This window comes from Bos grunniens, chromosome 25, assembly GCF_055505025.1.
Source record: "Bos grunniens cultivar Pamir isolate PY7600 chromosome 25, Bosgru_T2T1.0, whole genome shotgun sequence".
Taxonomy (NCBI): domain Eukaryota; kingdom Metazoa; phylum Chordata; class Mammalia; order Artiodactyla; family Bovidae; genus Bos; species Bos grunniens.
In genome coordinates, this window is record NC_141189.1 from 32863004 (window position 1) to 32880105 (window position 17102).

Sequence of the window (17102 nt, forward strand, 5' to 3'; positions counted from 1 at the left end):
GACCCAAGACAGGATATCAGAACAGAGTGGGCTTTGAACCCGACTCTGGATTTCCCAGCTATAAATCCTGCTAGGGAGGCAGGCTTGTCAGGCAGGCCCCAGGACCACCGTGGGTCCCTTTGGTTACTTTTTTTGTTTGTTCGTTTTATTCATTTATTAATTAGTTTATTTTTAACTGAAGGATAACCCCTTTACAGTATTGTGTTGGTTTCTGCCATACATTCACATCTTTGGTCACTCTTACCCTCCACCTGATAAGTCATCCCATGGCTCAACGCGCACCCACCCCGGTGGCGGTCATCTGCCTTACTGACCACCCACCCATCCCCACTCTACTGGGGTCAGGGCTGTGCTCCTGGATTCCAGCCTGCCTGCGTGGAGCCAGAACAAGACTGGGCATGCTCGGATACGTTTATTGAGTTCTTACTGCGGGCTGGCCCCAAGGAAGGGGCAGGTGTTCTATGCCCCGTTCTACAAAAGCAGGGAAACTGGGACTAGAGAGGCAGATGCCTGGGGGGAAGAGATCAGAAGGAAAAGCAGCAGCAGGCCCAGGTGTGGGCCCAGCTCCACCCGACCTGAGGGGCTGCTCTCAACCCACAGACACGCCCTTTGAAAGCTGCCCCACCCTGCGTGTTAGGATGAGGGCAGAGGGCATTGTTTCCCGTTGGGCCACATCTGTTACATACCCCCCTGTGGCCGGTGCCATCACAATCGGGCCCAACTATATAACCAGGGGCTGCCAGGGCCTCTGTGAAGCTGGGTCTGCCAGAAGAGGAGGAGGAGGCGGCGGCCCCTGCCCCTCTAAGCGAGGCCGCCCCCCACCCATGGACACCAAGACACAGAGCCTTCCCAACACCCACGCCCAGCCCCACAGCAACTCTCGGCCCCAAAGCCACGCCTGCCACCACTGCAGCTGCAGCCAGCACTGCCAGAGCCGCTGCCGCAGCCGCAGCTGCCGCAGCCGCAGCTCCAACCGGCGCCCGAGGAGCCACCGCAGCCCCGCTGGCCGCCAGGGCCAGAGCCCAGGCCCCAGCCCTCCTCTGAGGCGCCACAGACACACCATGCACTCCCACCAGTGTCCCTCGCGGCCCGTCACCCACTCTTGCAGCCACTCCAAGAACAGAAAGAACTTGGAGGGAAAGGTGATCAAGAGGAAGCAGGTCAAGAGGAGCAAGCAGGTGTACAAAAAAAAGAGGCAGAGCTCAGGTACCTGTCAAGCCGGTGGCCTTTCACAGGACTCCCCCAGAGAAGGGCGGTGCAGCCCAGCGGGGCTGTAGAGGCGGTGAGGTGAAGGCTGCCTCCGCCAAGTCAGAGCACAGAGGACCCACAGGCAAGGGTTAAGAGGGAGAGGGAACTATGACAGTTGTATATACATGATGCATTGATGGAATAGCTCTTTAATTGGATGGGTTGATTGGAAGGATGGACGAACGGCAGATTAGCTAGGTGGAAGCATGGAGAGGTGAATAAGGCTGGGTAGATGAATAATTAGGAGGCCTGTTAGATAGGGAATGGGGAGAAGAGTTAGATGGTTGCTTGAGTGGATGGGTAAGAAGGATGAGGGGAAGGAATGAATCCATTAAGTGACTGAGAATCAGAAGGGATGTGATTAGATTTCTAGATTGGGCTGATGCATTGGGAGGGTGAATGAATTGGTTGGCTGGGCAGATGGCTGAGTAGATAAGGGTTTGAACACAATTGGATATCTGGAGGCATGACTATTGAGAGGATATGAATTGGTTAAATAATGGTGGTCTAGGTGGGTGGAGGACCAGGTTGGTGGATGGATAAATGAACTGATAGATGAACTGACTGGACGGCAAGCTGGCTGAATGGACTAACTGGACCAATGAACGAAAGAAAGACAGTGGGATTGGTGGACTGGATGTGTAGCCTGGACGTGGTTTAAAGAATGAAATGAATGTTGGACTGGGTTGAATTCACGGGTGCATGATAAATGGATGGATTCCCAAATCAAAAGGACCCTGATGATTGTGTCAGTTCTAGCCATGCCCCATATCTGATTACACACGAGCATCCAAAAACCCAAAGGAGAGGGTTAAGTGACCTTAGGAAGCACTCAGTTATTAAAGGCTCCCTTTCCCATTTCTATCCCTTAGGACGGAAGTACAACTGAGATGACACCCCACGGTTTGTTCCTGTGTCTGTTTCATCCAGATAAGAAACGCCATCACACGTGGAATGCTAGAAGGAAGAAGTAAACTTTGCAGGAACATGTTACTACAGTGATTTCTATGCAACATTGATTAAAGCTTGTACACTGGATGACTTATCCTGGAGTTGTTTCATTAACTGTGTCATGTTTTGGGGGGCGTGGTTGGAAGTACAAAGCAGGGAAGAGGTTGGGTAGGGAGGAGGGACATGCCTTGGGATGGGATCTCATAAAAGTGTAAGGTATCAGTCCTCATGTGGAGCAGAAATGAATGGAAGGTAAACACACCAAGAAGCCTTTGGCATAGATGGGCAACGCTCTCTCGGGAGCGCGTATAGCTCCCATGTGCTCATGCACAGGAGAAGGCAGTGGCACCCCACTCCAGTACTCTTGCCTGGAAAATCCCATGGATGGAGGAGCCTGGTAGGCTGCAGTCCATGGGGTCGCCAAGAGTCGGACACGACTGAGTGACTTCCCTTTCACTTTTCACTTTCATGCATTGGAGACAGAAATGGCAACCCACTCCAGTGTTCTTGCCTGGAGAATCCCAGGGACTGGGAAAGCCTGGTGGGTTGCTGTCTATGGGGTCGCACAGAGTCGGACACGACTGAAGTGACTCAGCAGCAGCAGTGCACACGCACACTCACACATGGGATATGCTCGAGCCCACACACTGTTCATGTCATCCACACGCAGAGTGAGCAGGCCAGGACCATGGCAGGAGACAGGCAGGAAGGGGGTTAGGAACATGTGCTTTGCAGTCCAGAGCATCCTGAGTTTGAGTCCTGGCTCATTTTGTTTGCCTGCTGTGTTCCCTTGGGTTGGTGATCAACCTCTCTGAGCCTCATTTGTTTCAATACATAAAGGGCAAAGTGCTTTCAGGGGCTGGGCTGAAACACAAGACGCATCCACAGAAAGAACACAAACGTACAAGCACAAGATTTGCTAGTCACGGGACCTCCCTGATGGTCCGGTGGTTAAGAATCCACCTTTTAATAATGCAGGGGACGTGGGTTCAATCCCTGGTCAGGGAACTGATCCCCACAGGCCACAACTAGAGAGCCCATGTGCCACAAGTACAGAGCCCGCACACTCTGGAGCCCACGTGCTGCAACTAAGGCCGGACATAGCCAAATATGAAACATTTGCTGGTCACAATAAGCAGAATCAAGGAAGCCGGTCTGGGTGTAACACAGAGCAACTCTGGTGGGGCTGGGGGTGGGGACAGAGTTCAAGGAAATGGGGACCCGAGGAAAGCACATTGCAGGCCGAGAGAACAGCATGTGCAAGCCTGGAGGGAGCAAGGAAGGAGTCTGAGGTATTCCAAAGGCTAGAGCGGCTGGCACAGGTGTGTGGGGGGCTGCCAGGGGGTGGGAGCGCCAGGCAGGGGCCAGGCCATGCAGGGTTTGCAGGCCGTGGGGAACCTGGACATTTTATTTGGTGTGCTAAGTCACGGGAGGTCTTAATCAGGCAAGCAACAGGGTCGAGCATCTATGCTGTGTGGAGAGTGACTGGCAGGGGACTGAAGGGACAAGAGGAAGCGCTGTGGGCAGCGTGTGGCCAGGAGGGAGGGCGCAGAGCCTGGACCAAGCGTGGCAACAGAGACGTTCCTCTTGGAGGGAAATTCTGAGATCAGAGATTCCTGCTAAGCCCCAAAACTCCTGGTTCCCTGTTCAAAAACCTAAGTCTGGAACTTCCGTGGTGGTCCAGTGGTTGAGGATCTGTCTGCCAAGGCAGGGGACATGGGTTTGATCCTTGGTCTGGGAAGATTCCACATGTCATGGAGCAACTAAGCCCGTGAGCCACAACTACCAAAGTCCGCGGGCCCTACAGCCCGTGCTCTGCAGCAAGAAAAGCCACCGCAGTGGGAGCCTCGCACACCACGACTACAGAGGAGCCCCCACTCGCCATAGCTCAAGAAAGCCCTGTGTATCAACAAAGACCCAGCACAAACAAACAAAAAGTAAGGCCAAATAAAGCCATGATAGTCACTGAAACACCTCTGTGCAGAAACGGTTGGGAAGTGCTTCTAGAGAGCAAGTTTTAAGGGAGGAGGTGGAGACAGAGGGTCAGAGGATAAGGTCAGGGACTTTAAGACCCACTCACCAGAGGACTTCCCTATTCCCTGGACAGTGTCCTTGTCTGATACGATCACAGAAGGCAGGAGCTCTACTGCAGAGAACATCAACTCTGTAATAGAAGTGAACTGGGAAGCAGACAGACTGGGTCACAACTGTGCTTTACGGACCCATTCTGACCCCACATTCCCTGAAACCAACACTCAGAAAGAAGTGCCTCAGTAACACAGACACCCAGTCACATATATAAAGAAACTGCCATTCAAACCCACTCAGACGCAGAGCCCGAGGTTCACGTGCGGACTCCCAAACGCATGTCCCCGCCTCCACACACACACACAGGTTCTCACACGCCTCCCCTCCCACACAATGAAACACAAGCAAGCACTTGCAGGCGCACAGCTACCCTCCCGCAGTCAGACACACAGTGACAAGAGGAGCAAAATCAAACCACAGATTCATTCTTTGGCTTACTTGGTTTGGGGTGGCGGCGGCAGTAGTCTGGCGGCAGGCCTGCTGGAAACCCAAATTCAGGAAACAGAGAGAAGTAGATGCTAACTCCAGCCACTGAGGGGCCTGGCACGTTCTGCCCGTGTTGGGATGTTGGGGTGAAGTTAGGTCTGGGGAACAGAAACAGCTCTGCCTGTGGTGGGGCTGCTCGCTCAGCTGCCTGGGGAGCACCCTTCTAAGAGGACCCAACAGTCCTAGGGATGGAGGGGGGACAGCCAGGGAAGAGGGTACAGGCCCTCTGTAGTGCTGAGATGCCTATTAGAGGTACAATTCAGGAGGAAAGAGTACCTCAAGCTCTGGAGATTCGGCCCCTCTCTTCCCTCACTGGGTAACCCCAGGACTGCCTCTTCGCCTCTCTGAGCCTTGGTTCAAGCAGTAAAGACTCTGCCTGCAATGTGGGAGGCCCGGGTTTGGTCCCTGAGTCAGGAAGATCCCCTGGAAGAGAGAACGGCAACCCAGCCCGGTATTCTTGCCTGGAAAATCCCATGGACAGAGGAGCCTGGTGGGCTACAGTCCACGGGGTCACAGAGAGTCGGACACGACTGAGGGCCCAACAGCGTGCTTTCTTTCACCCTGTAAAGCGGGCCAAGGCGCCGTGCTGTTCTTGATTGCTGAACCCCTGTACCAGCATGGGGCCTGGGCACGCGTTAGGTGCCCAGCAAATACTGGACGGACACAGGAAAGACAGTGAGATGCTACTTGTATACCTGCTGAATAGGCAAAACCAGAAAAGGCTGGATGATACTAGCCAGGTACTGAGAGGGCCCAGCCAAGTAGATATGATTGAATGCAGTCGCCTGGAGGGCAGACGTGCACACGCAGGTTGGCAGGCGACTGGGCGGTGTCTATGAGAAGTGTGCAAAGCGTTTCTCACACACATGTGCCAGAGTTCAGGGCCTCGTGGCTTGCAAGAGCAAAAAACTGCTACAGGACCCACAGGAGGGCTAAGTGAACACGGAGGTTCACTGAGGACTATCGTGCAGTTTTTAAAAGTACGGGGTTGACCTCTGTGCAATCCCTCCAGACTGCCACGACATGCTGCTGGGTGAAAGGGCAAGATGGAGAAGGAAACACCACTGGGGGAGGGCAAAATTCCACACAAAGCAGCCCTGTACTTTTATGCGGGAAAAAGCAGGTATGTAAGTGCTTAGACAAGATGTGGAAGGACACAGACTAAGTGGGTGCCTGGGGATGCGTTGGGGGGAAGGGAAATGCTTTGTTTTCTACAAAAACACGAAAAAGTAAATTAGGGAGAAAAGGAAGGAGCATCAGGGGAGCATGTAACAAGCACTCAGCAAAGCTCTGTCGACTCTGGAAAGAGATAACGCAGGAATGCTGAATGTAAACTCTGTGTCTGCAAAGTGCTGTTAACTTTTCTTGACAGCGCTCGTCCATTCTGGGCCTGCTGGTCCAGGCGAGAGGATCCAGGAGCCCCTTCCCAGAGGGACTCACCGCCCCGGGGCACAGAGAGGCCAACGCTGGCCGCCCACCGCTGTCCCCAGTCGAGCCTCTGCCTGTAAACCGTGCAGGTGGCACCGGTGCCCCTCCGCTTCCCGGAGCCTCGTCTGCCACCACTTGCCACGCGGGTCCTCAAGCTGCGGCCTCCAGGCCTCTGCTGACCGCCATGCTCTGCCAGAAGTGCTCTGCCTGCTTCTCCTTGGGCTGAGTTTCGCTTGCTCTTTAAAATTTGGGTCAAGGGACTTCCCTGGTAGTCCAGTGGCTAAGAATCCGCCTACCAATGCAGGGGACACGGGTTTGATCCCTGGTCTGGGAGGATCCCACAGCTGAGGAGCAGTTAAGCCTGTGCGCCACAGCTACTGAGCCTGTGCTCCAGAGCCCGTGAACCGGAACTCCTGAGCCCGTGCACTGCAACTACTGAAGCCTGCTCGCCTAGAGCCCGGGCTCCACAACAAAAGAAGTCACCACAACGAGAAGCCTGCTCACAGCAACCAGGGAGTACCCTATGAACCATAAGCAAGTAAATGTGCTCAGCCACTCAGTCGTGTCTGACTCTTTGTGACCCCAAGGACAGTAGCCCTCCAGGCTCCTCTGTCCATGGGATTCTCCAGGCAAGAACACTGGAGTGGGTTGTTATGCCCTTCCCCAAAGGATCTTCCCGACCCAGTGATCGAAGGCCTGTCTCCCACGTCTCTTGCATTGCAGGTGGATTCTTTACCGCTGAGCCACCTGGGAAGCCCAAATAAATAAATAAATAAATTTGGGGCAAGTTCGCCTCCTCCCAGAGCCTGCTCAGCCCTGCTGGCTTGGCCAGGGACCTTTTCTGGAGCCAGCAGACACTGGGCTTCCCACACCACAAATCTGCTGCTGGCCTGTGTCCTGAAGCAACAGGCCTTAAGCGAGGGAACTGGGACGCGGTGAGCCCCTGGTCACGGCACCTGCCCCACCCCACGGCTTTCTCACGGTGCGTGGCTTAGAGCTGAGGAGGCGCTTGCCCCCACCCCCAAGGTCCCCAACCTGTGACAGTCAGCCCTTGTGTCTAGTGGCACAGCTTCTGAAAATTCTTATTTCCCCTCTATGCCAGCTGCCAGAGGTGACTGCCGTTGTTCTTGTTGTCAGCTCGTGATACCTACTTTGCCACTTATGAGATGGGGTAGGGTGGGAACCAGATGGGCCTGTTAGAATGGTGGGAAAAACAGAATAAATCAGCTTGGAGTGAGGTCCTGGGAGATTTACTGATGAAAAGGCACTGGGCCTGTCAGGCTTGGGCTTTGCGACAGGCAACTTGCCTGAAGTCACAGGGAGAGTGGGAGCGAGGGGCGGGGGGAGGGGAGCTGGGACTGTGACCTGCTGTGTCACAGCCAGGGCTCTCAGAAGTCCTCTTCCCAGGCCCTCCTTTTTTCCAGCTATGAACACGGTACCAGCATTCTGAAAGCTGGCTAATACTGGATATTCCGCATAATCTCTGACCTCATCTCTCCTGTTTCACCCGTCACATGGAGATCAAGGGCCTGCTGGAATGTTCCTACCAGGTCTCCCCAGGACCTGGAGTCCAGCCACCAGCTCAGGCCATGACCCCTCTCCTGCTCGACGAGCGCCCTCTCCTTGGGCTCGAGCGTCCCCTCCCCTCCACGGAAAGTGTGTTCCTGTGTGATCTCCTGCCGTCGGGATCAGCCAGGACTGGGTTCTACCTCACGTCACGCGGCAGTCTCTGTGGACGGAGGCCAAGCCCCAGGTTCTCCAAGACACTCTCGCCACGTTTCACCAGCTCTTTGAGGAGCAATTTTCTCATCTGGGAAATGGCGACATAATTTCCACCTCACAGAACCACATGCGTGCGTGTGTGCTCAGTCATGTCCAACTCTTTGTGACCCCGTGGACTGTAGCCCCGCCAGGCTCCTCTGTCCGTGGGATTTCCCAGGCAAGAATACTGGCATGGGTTGCTATTTCCTTCTCCAGGGGATCTTCCCAACCCAGGGATTAAACCCGTGTCTACCCGGATCTGCGTTGCAGGCAGATTCTTCACTGCTGAACCACTAGGGAAGCCAAGGGGTATGTGTGTGTGGGGGTGTGAATAAGACAATATGCCCAGACTGTCACCTGGACCACAGCCGGCTGAGCAAATGATGCCTCCTCTTCCTGGGTCCCTGGGGAGTGAGGGCTGACCCCAGGACTCAGGTCTCGGGCTCCTCAAGCAGGGCTCTCTACTACAACGCACACGTGTCCTGGCTTCCCTTTAGGATTGTCTTTGTACCCATTTTGGGGGCTAGTGTGGTTACATCCTTGGGGGGGGGGTGGTCAGGGACAGTTGTGAGGTGTGTCCCAAGCCCCCACACTATACATCACTGTGGCTACTATCTCAGCAGTCCAGAAAGTCAGTAGCCAGAGGATTCTTTCCATGCCCAATCCTGTAGCATCTCCTGGGCTGGAAGAAATGTCTCCTGCAGTCTGGGTGAAATCTAAACACTTCCCATGTCCCCACAAAGCCTGCACCATGAACTGGACCTGTCAACCTCTATACCTCACCACCTTGCACGACACGTGTCTCCTTTTTGATCCTCAACCCCGCCGATCACTCCCACCGCAGGCCCTTTGCACTGGCTGTTGTACCTGGAATCCTTATCACTCCTTATTTAGAAAGGCCTCAACTTCAACCTCCAACCAAGAGGCTTTCCCTGACTGCTTTATCTCACTCTTGCCCATACTCCACAAAAACCCTGTTGCTCTTTCTTCCCTGTTTGTTATCCCATAGCACTTACCATGATCTAAATTGATCTAATGAATTTACTTCCTATTTCTCCTATGACTGCTTGAAGACCCCTGAGTTCCCAGTGCCTGGCAGATAATAGACACTCAATAAATGTGTATGTACCACACAATTGCACTCATTTCACACGATAGTAAAGTAATGCTCAAAATTTTGCAAGCCAGGCTTCAGCAGTACGTGAACCGTGAACTTCCAGGTGTTCAAGCTGGTTTTAGAAAAGGCAGAGGAACCAGAGATCAAATTGCCAACATCTGCTGGATCATCGAAAAAGCAAGAGAGTTCCAGAAAAAACATCTATTTCTGCTTTATTAACTATGCCAAAACCTTTGACTGTGTGGACCACAATAAACTGTGGAAAATTCTGAAAGAGATGGGAATACCAGACCACCTGACTTGCGTCTTGAGAAACCTATATGCAGGTCAGGAAGCAACAGTTAGAACTGGACATGGAACAGACTGGTTCCAAATAGGAAAAGGAGTACAGCAAGGCTGTATATTGTCACCCTGCTTATTTAACTTCTATGCAGAGTACATCATGAGAAACGCTGGGCTGGAGGATGCACAAGCTGGAATCATGATTGCCAGGAGAAATATCAATAACCTCAGATATGCAGATGATACCACCCTTATGGCAGAAAGTGAAGAGGAACTAAAGAGCGTCTTGATGAAAGTGAAAGAGGAAAGTGAAAAAGTTGGCTTAAAGCTCAACATTCAGAAAACTAAGATCATGGGATCTGGTCCCATCACTTCATGGCAAATAGATGGGGAAATAGTGTCAGACTTTATTTTGGGGGGCTCCAAAATCACTGCAGATGGTGATTGCAGCCATGAAATTAAAAGACGCTTGCTCCTTGGAAGGAAAGTTATGACCAACCTAGATAGCATATTCAAAAGCAGAGACATTACTTTGCCAACAAAGGTCCTTCTAGTCAAGGCTATGGTTTTTCCAGTGGTCATGTATGGATGTGAGAGTTGGACTGTGAAGAAAGCTGAGCGCCGAAGAATTGATGCTTTTGAAGTGTGGTGTTGGAGAAGACTCTTGAGAGTCCCTTGGGACTGCAAGGAGATCCAACCAGCCCATCCTAAAGGAGATCAGTCCTAGGTGTTTATTGGAGGGGCTGTTGCTGAAGCTGAAACTTCAATACTTTGGCCACCTCATGTGAAGAGTTGACTCATTGGAAAAGACCCTGATGCTGGGAGGGATTGGGGGCAAGAGGAGAAGGGGACGATAAAGGATGAATGGCTGGTTGGCATCACCAACTCGATGGACATGAGTTTGAGTGAACTCTGGGAGTTGGTGATGGACAGGGAGGCCTGGCATGCTGCAATTCATGGGGTCAGAAAAGGTCGGACACGACTGAGCGACTGAACTGAACTGAACTGTATGTATGTTCAATGCTCAGTCATGTCCTACCTGTTGAGTAAACACTGAATGGGTGAAATAAATGTCATTACCCCTATCAAGCAGATGAGGAAACCCAGCCACAGAGAAGTGAAGCTGGTCCCAGACTACGTGCTCATTAAGTGACAGATTGAAACCAGAATCCACTGCTTGGAGGCCCCCAGAGGTACAGACTCCCATGGGAATCTTGGTTGTAAAGAAAGGCTGAGGAGCACTGGGCAGAGGGCAGTTTCAAGATTACACAACCTGAAGGGGTTACTTTTCCCAGCAGGACTTTGCCAAAACTAGAAACAGAAACTGAAAAACTGGGCTCCGGGGGCCAAGATCTTGACTCCTCCCAGCTGCTGGCTAAGCCCCTCACTTCTGCGCCTGCCAGGGCTGCCAAGGGTGGGGGAGGAGAACCAGCCCCCATGTCTGCTGTGGCCCAGCAAGCTGTGGACACAGGGCTGCCCCGACTGCCCCGTGACAAGAAGTTGGTTGTGCTAAGAAGCACCTTCTCTGTGCCTGGCCCCTTGCTCTGGGCTGTGCTTTCATGCTGCTCTGTGAAGCATAAAATTTCCAAAGCCCGCTTTGCAGCTGGGGCCAACGATGCCCAGCGTGGGCAAGTTGCTGGTCTGTGGTCTCCGCGGCACATGGCCCGGCTTCCTGCGAGTCTAGGGCCAGCCCTCCATGGAGAACAGCCCAGGAGATGGATGCTTGTCAATCAGCGTATTTCTTTTTCCCTTTGGTACCTGGATTTGGTTTCATTTTGAACTCAGGGCTTTAGAAAATGAAACCAAAGTAGTGGTAACTGTCACCATTGGTGGTGAGGAGAACCCACGTGTGCTTGGCAACTTGTGCCTGCCTCACCACTCTTGCACAACCAGAATCTGCTTGGGGCGGGGCGGGGGGAGGAGGAGGCCAGACCTACCGTACAGGCAAGAAAACTGAGACTCAGAAGGGCCCAGAGCCAAAAACGGGGAGATGGAGGCTTGGCTGCCAAAACCTGGAGCATCCCCAATCTTCCAAACAAGAGGGAAGTTAGCAGAATGGTCCTCACTCTTCCCCAGGCAGGCTTAGGATGCAAATGCATCCCTCTGATTTCCTTGGTATCTACTGTTTTACCAGAAGACAGACCAGGATTGGAGACCACCAGGAATCCGGTTGGGATAGAAGGTGGGGAGAGGAGGTGGGAAGGAAATCTATAGCACAGCAAACACGGGTGAAAGCTTTAGGGTCTGAGCTCCTGCATATGAACCTCCGCCCTGCCCCTTCTGAGTTGTGTGCCCCTGGGCGAGTGACTCCCCGCTGTTTCTCTATCTGTAAAATGGGCAGATTGGATCGTGGTGTCAGTCCAATGGTCTAAGGACTGTGAAGTATTTATTACCCAGCCAGTTTAGGCCAGTTCATCACATGTGTGTATGCTAAGTAGCCTCTGTCACCTCTGACTCTTTGCGACCCCATGGACTGTAGCCCACCAGTCTCCTCTGTCCATGGAATTCTCCAGGAAAGAATACTGGAGTGGGTTGCCATTTCCTTCTCCAGGGGACCTTCCTGACCCAGAGATCGAACCCACATCTCTTATGTCTCCTGCACTGGCGGGTGGGTTCTTTACCACTAGTGCCAGTTGGGAAGAACCTAACACGTCACAGGTAACAGTAACTGAAATGAAGAAGGGGGCTCCGTGGGGATGGGTGGGCATGTGGGAACAAGTAAGGGGCTGAGAGGAGGCGGTCCTAGTGCTCAGGAATAAGAGGGAACTCTTCAAAGTAGCCATCTGGGCTGTCAATGAGTGGTAGGGGGCATATGGGCCATCAGATATAGATCTGCTCTGGGCAAGGAGACATGCTGGCAGGAAGACAAGTCACGCAGGAGCCAGCCCAGCCTGGCTGCCTTCTCTGGGCCTGGACCACCCGCCTCCAGCTAGAGTGAGAAGGAAGTGCTGTGTCTCCCCACTGCCAGCAGCCAGGGGCCTGGTTAACCCCCCGTGTAACGCTCTCCTTTCACTCCACTCATGCTGTCTATGGCCTGCTTTCCTCGCACCAGGACTTCTAACATGAAGCCATGAGCTCCAACATGCTCTCATTGCTGCTGACGGCCGCCGATGAACAACAGCAGCGAAAGCAAACACCTACTGAATGCCTCTGACGCACCAGGGACTGGTGTAAGCACGTGACCCCTAATCACTCTTTTAATCCCCACACTATGAGGGAGATGTTATTACCCCCTTCAGAGATGAGGAAACCAGGCAAGGGAGTTAATTACTCGTCCAAGGTCAGAGGGACAGAAAGTTGCAAAATTAGAATTGGAAACTAGGCAGACTGCGTCCAAAGCCCAGCTTTTAACCACTGCTTTGTGCTGTCACCCACCACAAGGCAGCCCCCCGCAGGTGCTCCAGAATGACCACAGCACCTGAACCCTGGCACAGGCATGGCTATGCATCTTCTCATGTCCTTGCACACACACACACACACACACACATACACAGGACTCAGGACGACCACATCAACAACCAACATCAGCTGCTGCCAACACGGATTCCGGGAGACAGTGGGATCCTACACAAGGCGGGTTCTGGGCCATCCTCTTGTCTTCACGAGGAAACACGGGAGTCCTGGGCTCTGCCTGGGGCCAGGGCAGGAAAGCGCCAGGGAGGCTGGCAGGAGGACCCGGCGCCGGGCCTTGGAGCCAAGCAGCAAAGCTGGGCTGCGGCCTGAGAGTTGCCTGTAGAGGGCAGTGTGTGCCAGTGTTGAGCAGGACCCTGCGAAGTCTAGCTACTCCTCCTGACCCCTCCAGGCTGTGAGACTCACCACCCACCAGCCGGCCCCCAAGCTCATTTGTTCTTTCTTTCATTCAAAAGTACATGTACTAGCCAGGCACCTACTCCATGCCCTTCTATGACAGACAGCATCATACACAAATGTACAAACTGTAGCGGGTACCCCATCATTCCAAGACCCGAGGTATGAGTGTGGGGAGGGAGCAGTTGGGGGCGGGGGGTGGGGGGGTGGGGTGGGGGTGGGGGGGTGGGGTGGGGGTGGGTGGGATCTGTAAAAGAGAGGAGGGAGGAAGAGGAGGGGCTGGCCAGGAAAGCTCAGAGTAGGCTTCTGGAATGATCACATCTGAAAATGAACTCTCTTTTCCCTGGTCTCCAAAGTGCATTTAGAGGTGCCCAGCTGCTCCCTCCTCTCCCCAAAATAAAAGCGAGCAGGGTGTCCTCGTTTGGACCTCCCTCTCTGCCGGTCACCGGGCCTCAGTTTCTCCAGCTGTCTGGTAGGAGAAAAGGCAGGCCAGGGCCGCCTGGGACCTTGCCAGGCCCCACCCGGTTTCCAAGGAACTGGGCTCGCAGTCGAGGTACCCCTCCCGCGCCGCCAAAGGGTTCCTCCGAAGCCTGTGGTCAACCCGCCGCTTCCTGGGAACCCCAAGCCAACATCAGGGACAGAGATAGGCAGCGAGGGAGGCGGAGGTGGCTATCTAGAGGCGCCGGGACTAGGGTGGCAGGGCGATGGAGGCAGCAGTCCCCAGGGGTCCCAGGTGAGGCCCGGGATAGGGTGGAGGTGTCCGGCTCCAGAGTAGAGGACACAGATCTACCAGAGATAGGTGCTGAGACACCTGGCGGAGGTGACTGGTGTGTCAGGGCCAGTCCGGAGTATCCTAATGGGCTTGCCTGAAGAAACGTGCGACCGAAGGCAGTGGGGGTACCGGAGGGCCGCCAGGTCCGAAAAGGGGGGTGCTGAGAGTGCCCCGGAGGTTCAAGGGCAGTGCTAGAGACCTTGACAGACGGGTCCTAGGACAGGTGCGAGGCTAGGTCAGGGCTGGGGGACCTCCCCGGGGAGGGGTCCCGGATTTGTGGGACAAGTCGAGCGGCGCCGGCCTCCGCGGTGCGCAGAAAAAGAAACCGAAAGTGGCGCGGAAGGGCGGGCCTGGAGGGGGCGGAGCCTTCAGGGGCGGGGCCTCGCAAACCCTACGCCTCCAAGCCGGTTTAAAAGACTGGTGCAGGGGCGGGCGCGCAGCAGAGAGAGCTGCGGCCGTGGCAGCTGCACGGCTCCCGGCCCCGGAGCATGCGCGAGAGCCGCCCCGGAGACCCCCGCCGCCCCTCCCGCGGCGCCCCGCGCCCCGCCGCCAGGTGAGACGGACGCTGGGCGACGAAGCTAGAGGGAGAGGGGGGGAACGCACGGGACCGTCTGGGGCCGGGGCGGCCTCGGGGGCTGCGTGGTGGGGTCGCGTCCGCCACGCCCCTGGCCCCTGCGGGCCCCAGCCTGGCGGACCCCGGGCTTGGGTTACCCGCAGCGCCGCTTTTCTGCTTTTCTGCCTGAATCGCCCGGACAAGGCGCCCATTCCCGCCCTGACCGGCAGGCGGCAGCCGCGGGGCGGTGAGCCGAGGACCCGGTGGCCCGAGTCCGGGGCAGGCTTCTGCTCGGCGCCTCTCTCCACGCCCCCTTCTCGGACTCGGACTCGGACTCGGAGGCGGCACAGCGCGCCGCCGAGCTCCTACCCGCCAGCAAGGGCGCCGCGGGCGGCAAGCCCATTTTCTAGATGAGTCCACTGAGGTCCAAAGGGCCGCGCTGACGCGGGCTTGAGCCCTCGGCCCTTTAGGAGCGGCTCAGCCCAGGGCCCTGCCCCTCCCGAGCTGCCTCGCGGGCCCTCACCTGCCCAGTCGCACCCGGACTCTGCTCACTGCCTGTCTCCCCCATCAGCGCATCCCCGGACGCTATGGCCCACCCCTCCGGCCGGCCCCGCGTGTAGGATGGTAGCACACAACCAGGTGGCAGCCGACAATGCAATCTCCACAGCAGCAGAGCCCAGACGGCGGCCAGAGTCTTCTTCCTCCTCCTCCTCCTCCTCTTCCACCTCCTCGCCCTCGTCCGCGGCCCCGGCGCGCCTGCGGCCCTGCCCGGCGGCCGCAGCCCCGGCTCCAGCCCCGGCCCCGGGCGATACGCACTTCCGCACGTTCCGCTCGCACGCCGAGTACCGGCGCATCACCCGAGCCAGCGCGCTCCTCGACGCCTGCGGCTTCTACTGGGGGCCCCTGAGCGTGCACGGAGCGCACGAGCGGCTGCGCGCCGAGCCCGTGGGCACCTTCCTGGTGCGCGACAGCCGACAGAGGAACTGCTTCTTCGCCCTCAGCGTGAAGATGGCCTCGGGCCCCACGAGCATCCGCGTGCACTTCCAGGCCGGCCGCTTCCACCTGGACGGCAGCCGCGAGAGCTTCGACTGCCTCTTCGAGCTGCTGGAGCACTACGTGGCGGCGCCGCGCCGCATGCTGGGGGCCCCGCTGCGCCAGCGCCGCGTGCGGCCGCTGCAGGAGCTGTGCCGCCAGCGCATCGTGGCCACCGTGGGCCGCGAGAACCTGGCGCGCATCCCCCTCAACCCCGTCCTTCGCGACTACCTGAGCTCCTTCCCCTTCCAGATCTGACCGGCCGCGCACCGCAGCATTAACTGGGGCGCCCTCTTACTATTTTCTATTATTAATTATTATTTTCCTGGACCATGTGGGTGCCCTCCCCACCTGGGTTGGAGGGAGCGGGCGTAGGGGGCGAGGCGCCTCCTGCCCTGGGCTGGAGACCAGGCCGCAGACCCCTCCCCACCTCTTGAGGGGTGCCCCCTCCTGGTGCTCCCTCTGGGTCCCCCTGGTTGTCGTAGCAGCTTAACTTAAAACTGTACCTGGGACCAGGGCCTGAACTCGTACCTCCTACCTCTTCATGTTTACATATACTCAGTATCTTTGCACAAACCAGGGGTTGGGGAGGGTCTCTGGCTTTATTTTTCTGCTGTGCAGAATCCTATTTTATATTTTTTACCACCAGTTTAGGTAATAAACTTTATTATGAAAGTTTTTTTTTTTTAAGAAAAAAAAAAAAGAAAAGGTTTCTAGAGCGTGTGCTTTGGTCAAAGGTTTTCCACGGTTATGAGTGGGTCCGGGTTCCTAATACTGACGTGGGTGTGGCTGAAGGTGTTCTGTGGCTGGGAACCCCACATGGCTTCACCCTCAGCTCCCAGGGGGAGAGGAACCCTTGGTCTAGTTTTGGTATTGTGTGTCTGGTAAAAGGGCACTTCGTGTCTGAGCACTTAATGTGTGCCAGGTCCTAGTCTGTACTTTATTTACATATGCTTAAATTTACTTAATCTATAAAGACTACCCTATGAAGCAAGGCTCTTATCCCCATTTTATGGAAGAGAAAACCAAGGCAGGGTAAATTTGCCTGTGGTCATTCTGGTGTCAGAGAAGACACTTGGGCCTTTTTTTGGCCGTCCTCCCAGAAATCTGTTTGAAATGGATGACAGAGGGGAAACTTCTTTCATTCTGTGACCACAGCTTCTTCCAGGAAGAGCGTGGGGGTGGGGGGGTTGATGAGTTTTTGGAAGGAGGAGTGGTACATTCTGAAACTTGTATCTAGGGAGACAGAGATACTGAGATGGGATGGGGATAACAGGGTCAGGTCTGAACTTCCTTCTTCCCGCCCTGTCTTGTCTCGTGTACTTTTTGGTGAACACGCAACTTGGAACCAGAAGACACTCTGTGGTCTGTGGTGGCAGGAGGGCCCTGTTGGCAGCTCTGGGCAATTCCCTTTGCCTCTAGGGGCCTCAGTGACTGCCTCTAAAATGGCTTGCTGGAAGAGGTTGCTTTGCTGTAACCCTCAGCAGCAGGTACTGATGCATAGTGGAGGAGGTGATGTTTTCCAAAACTGGGGCTGGCCAGCATCACTAGAGAATGCCCAGGACATGGGTTTTACG

General features: G+C 55.3%; 2 protein-coding genes across 2 annotated transcripts; both read left to right on the forward strand.

The window, feature by feature from the left end:
* The first annotated feature begins 752 nt into the window (after nucleotides 1-752).
* TNP2 (transition protein 2) lies at nucleotides 753-2293 on the forward strand. Its single transcript, XM_086375750.1, has 2 exons — nucleotides 753-1206; nucleotides 2121-2293. Exons 1-2 carry the CDS (start codon nucleotides 825-827, stop codon nucleotides 2135-2137), a joined length of 399 nt encoding a protein of 132 aa, XP_086231876.1. The 5' UTR covers nucleotides 753-824; the 3' UTR covers nucleotides 2138-2293.
* Nucleotides 2294-14336: 12043 nt separating this feature from the next.
* On the forward strand, nucleotides 14337-16200 carry SOCS1 (suppressor of cytokine signaling 1). The gene is made up of 2 exons (XM_086375752.1): nucleotides 14337-14493; nucleotides 15065-16200. The coding sequence occupies exon 2, from the start codon at nucleotides 15115-15117 to the stop codon at nucleotides 15781-15783; it is 669 nt and encodes a 222-aa protein (XP_086231878.1). The 5' UTR covers nucleotides 14337-14493; nucleotides 15065-15114; the 3' UTR covers nucleotides 15784-16200.
* Nucleotides 16201-17102: the final 902 nt, after the last annotated feature.

Coding starts and splice junctions, on each gene's coding strand:
- TNP2 (XM_086375750.1), top strand. CDS start 825: ATGGACACCAAGACACAGAGCCTTCCCAACACCCACGCCCAGCCCCAC.
- SOCS1 (XM_086375752.1), top strand. CDS start 15,115: ATGGTAGCACACAACCAGGTGGCAGCCGACAATGCAATCTCCACAGCA.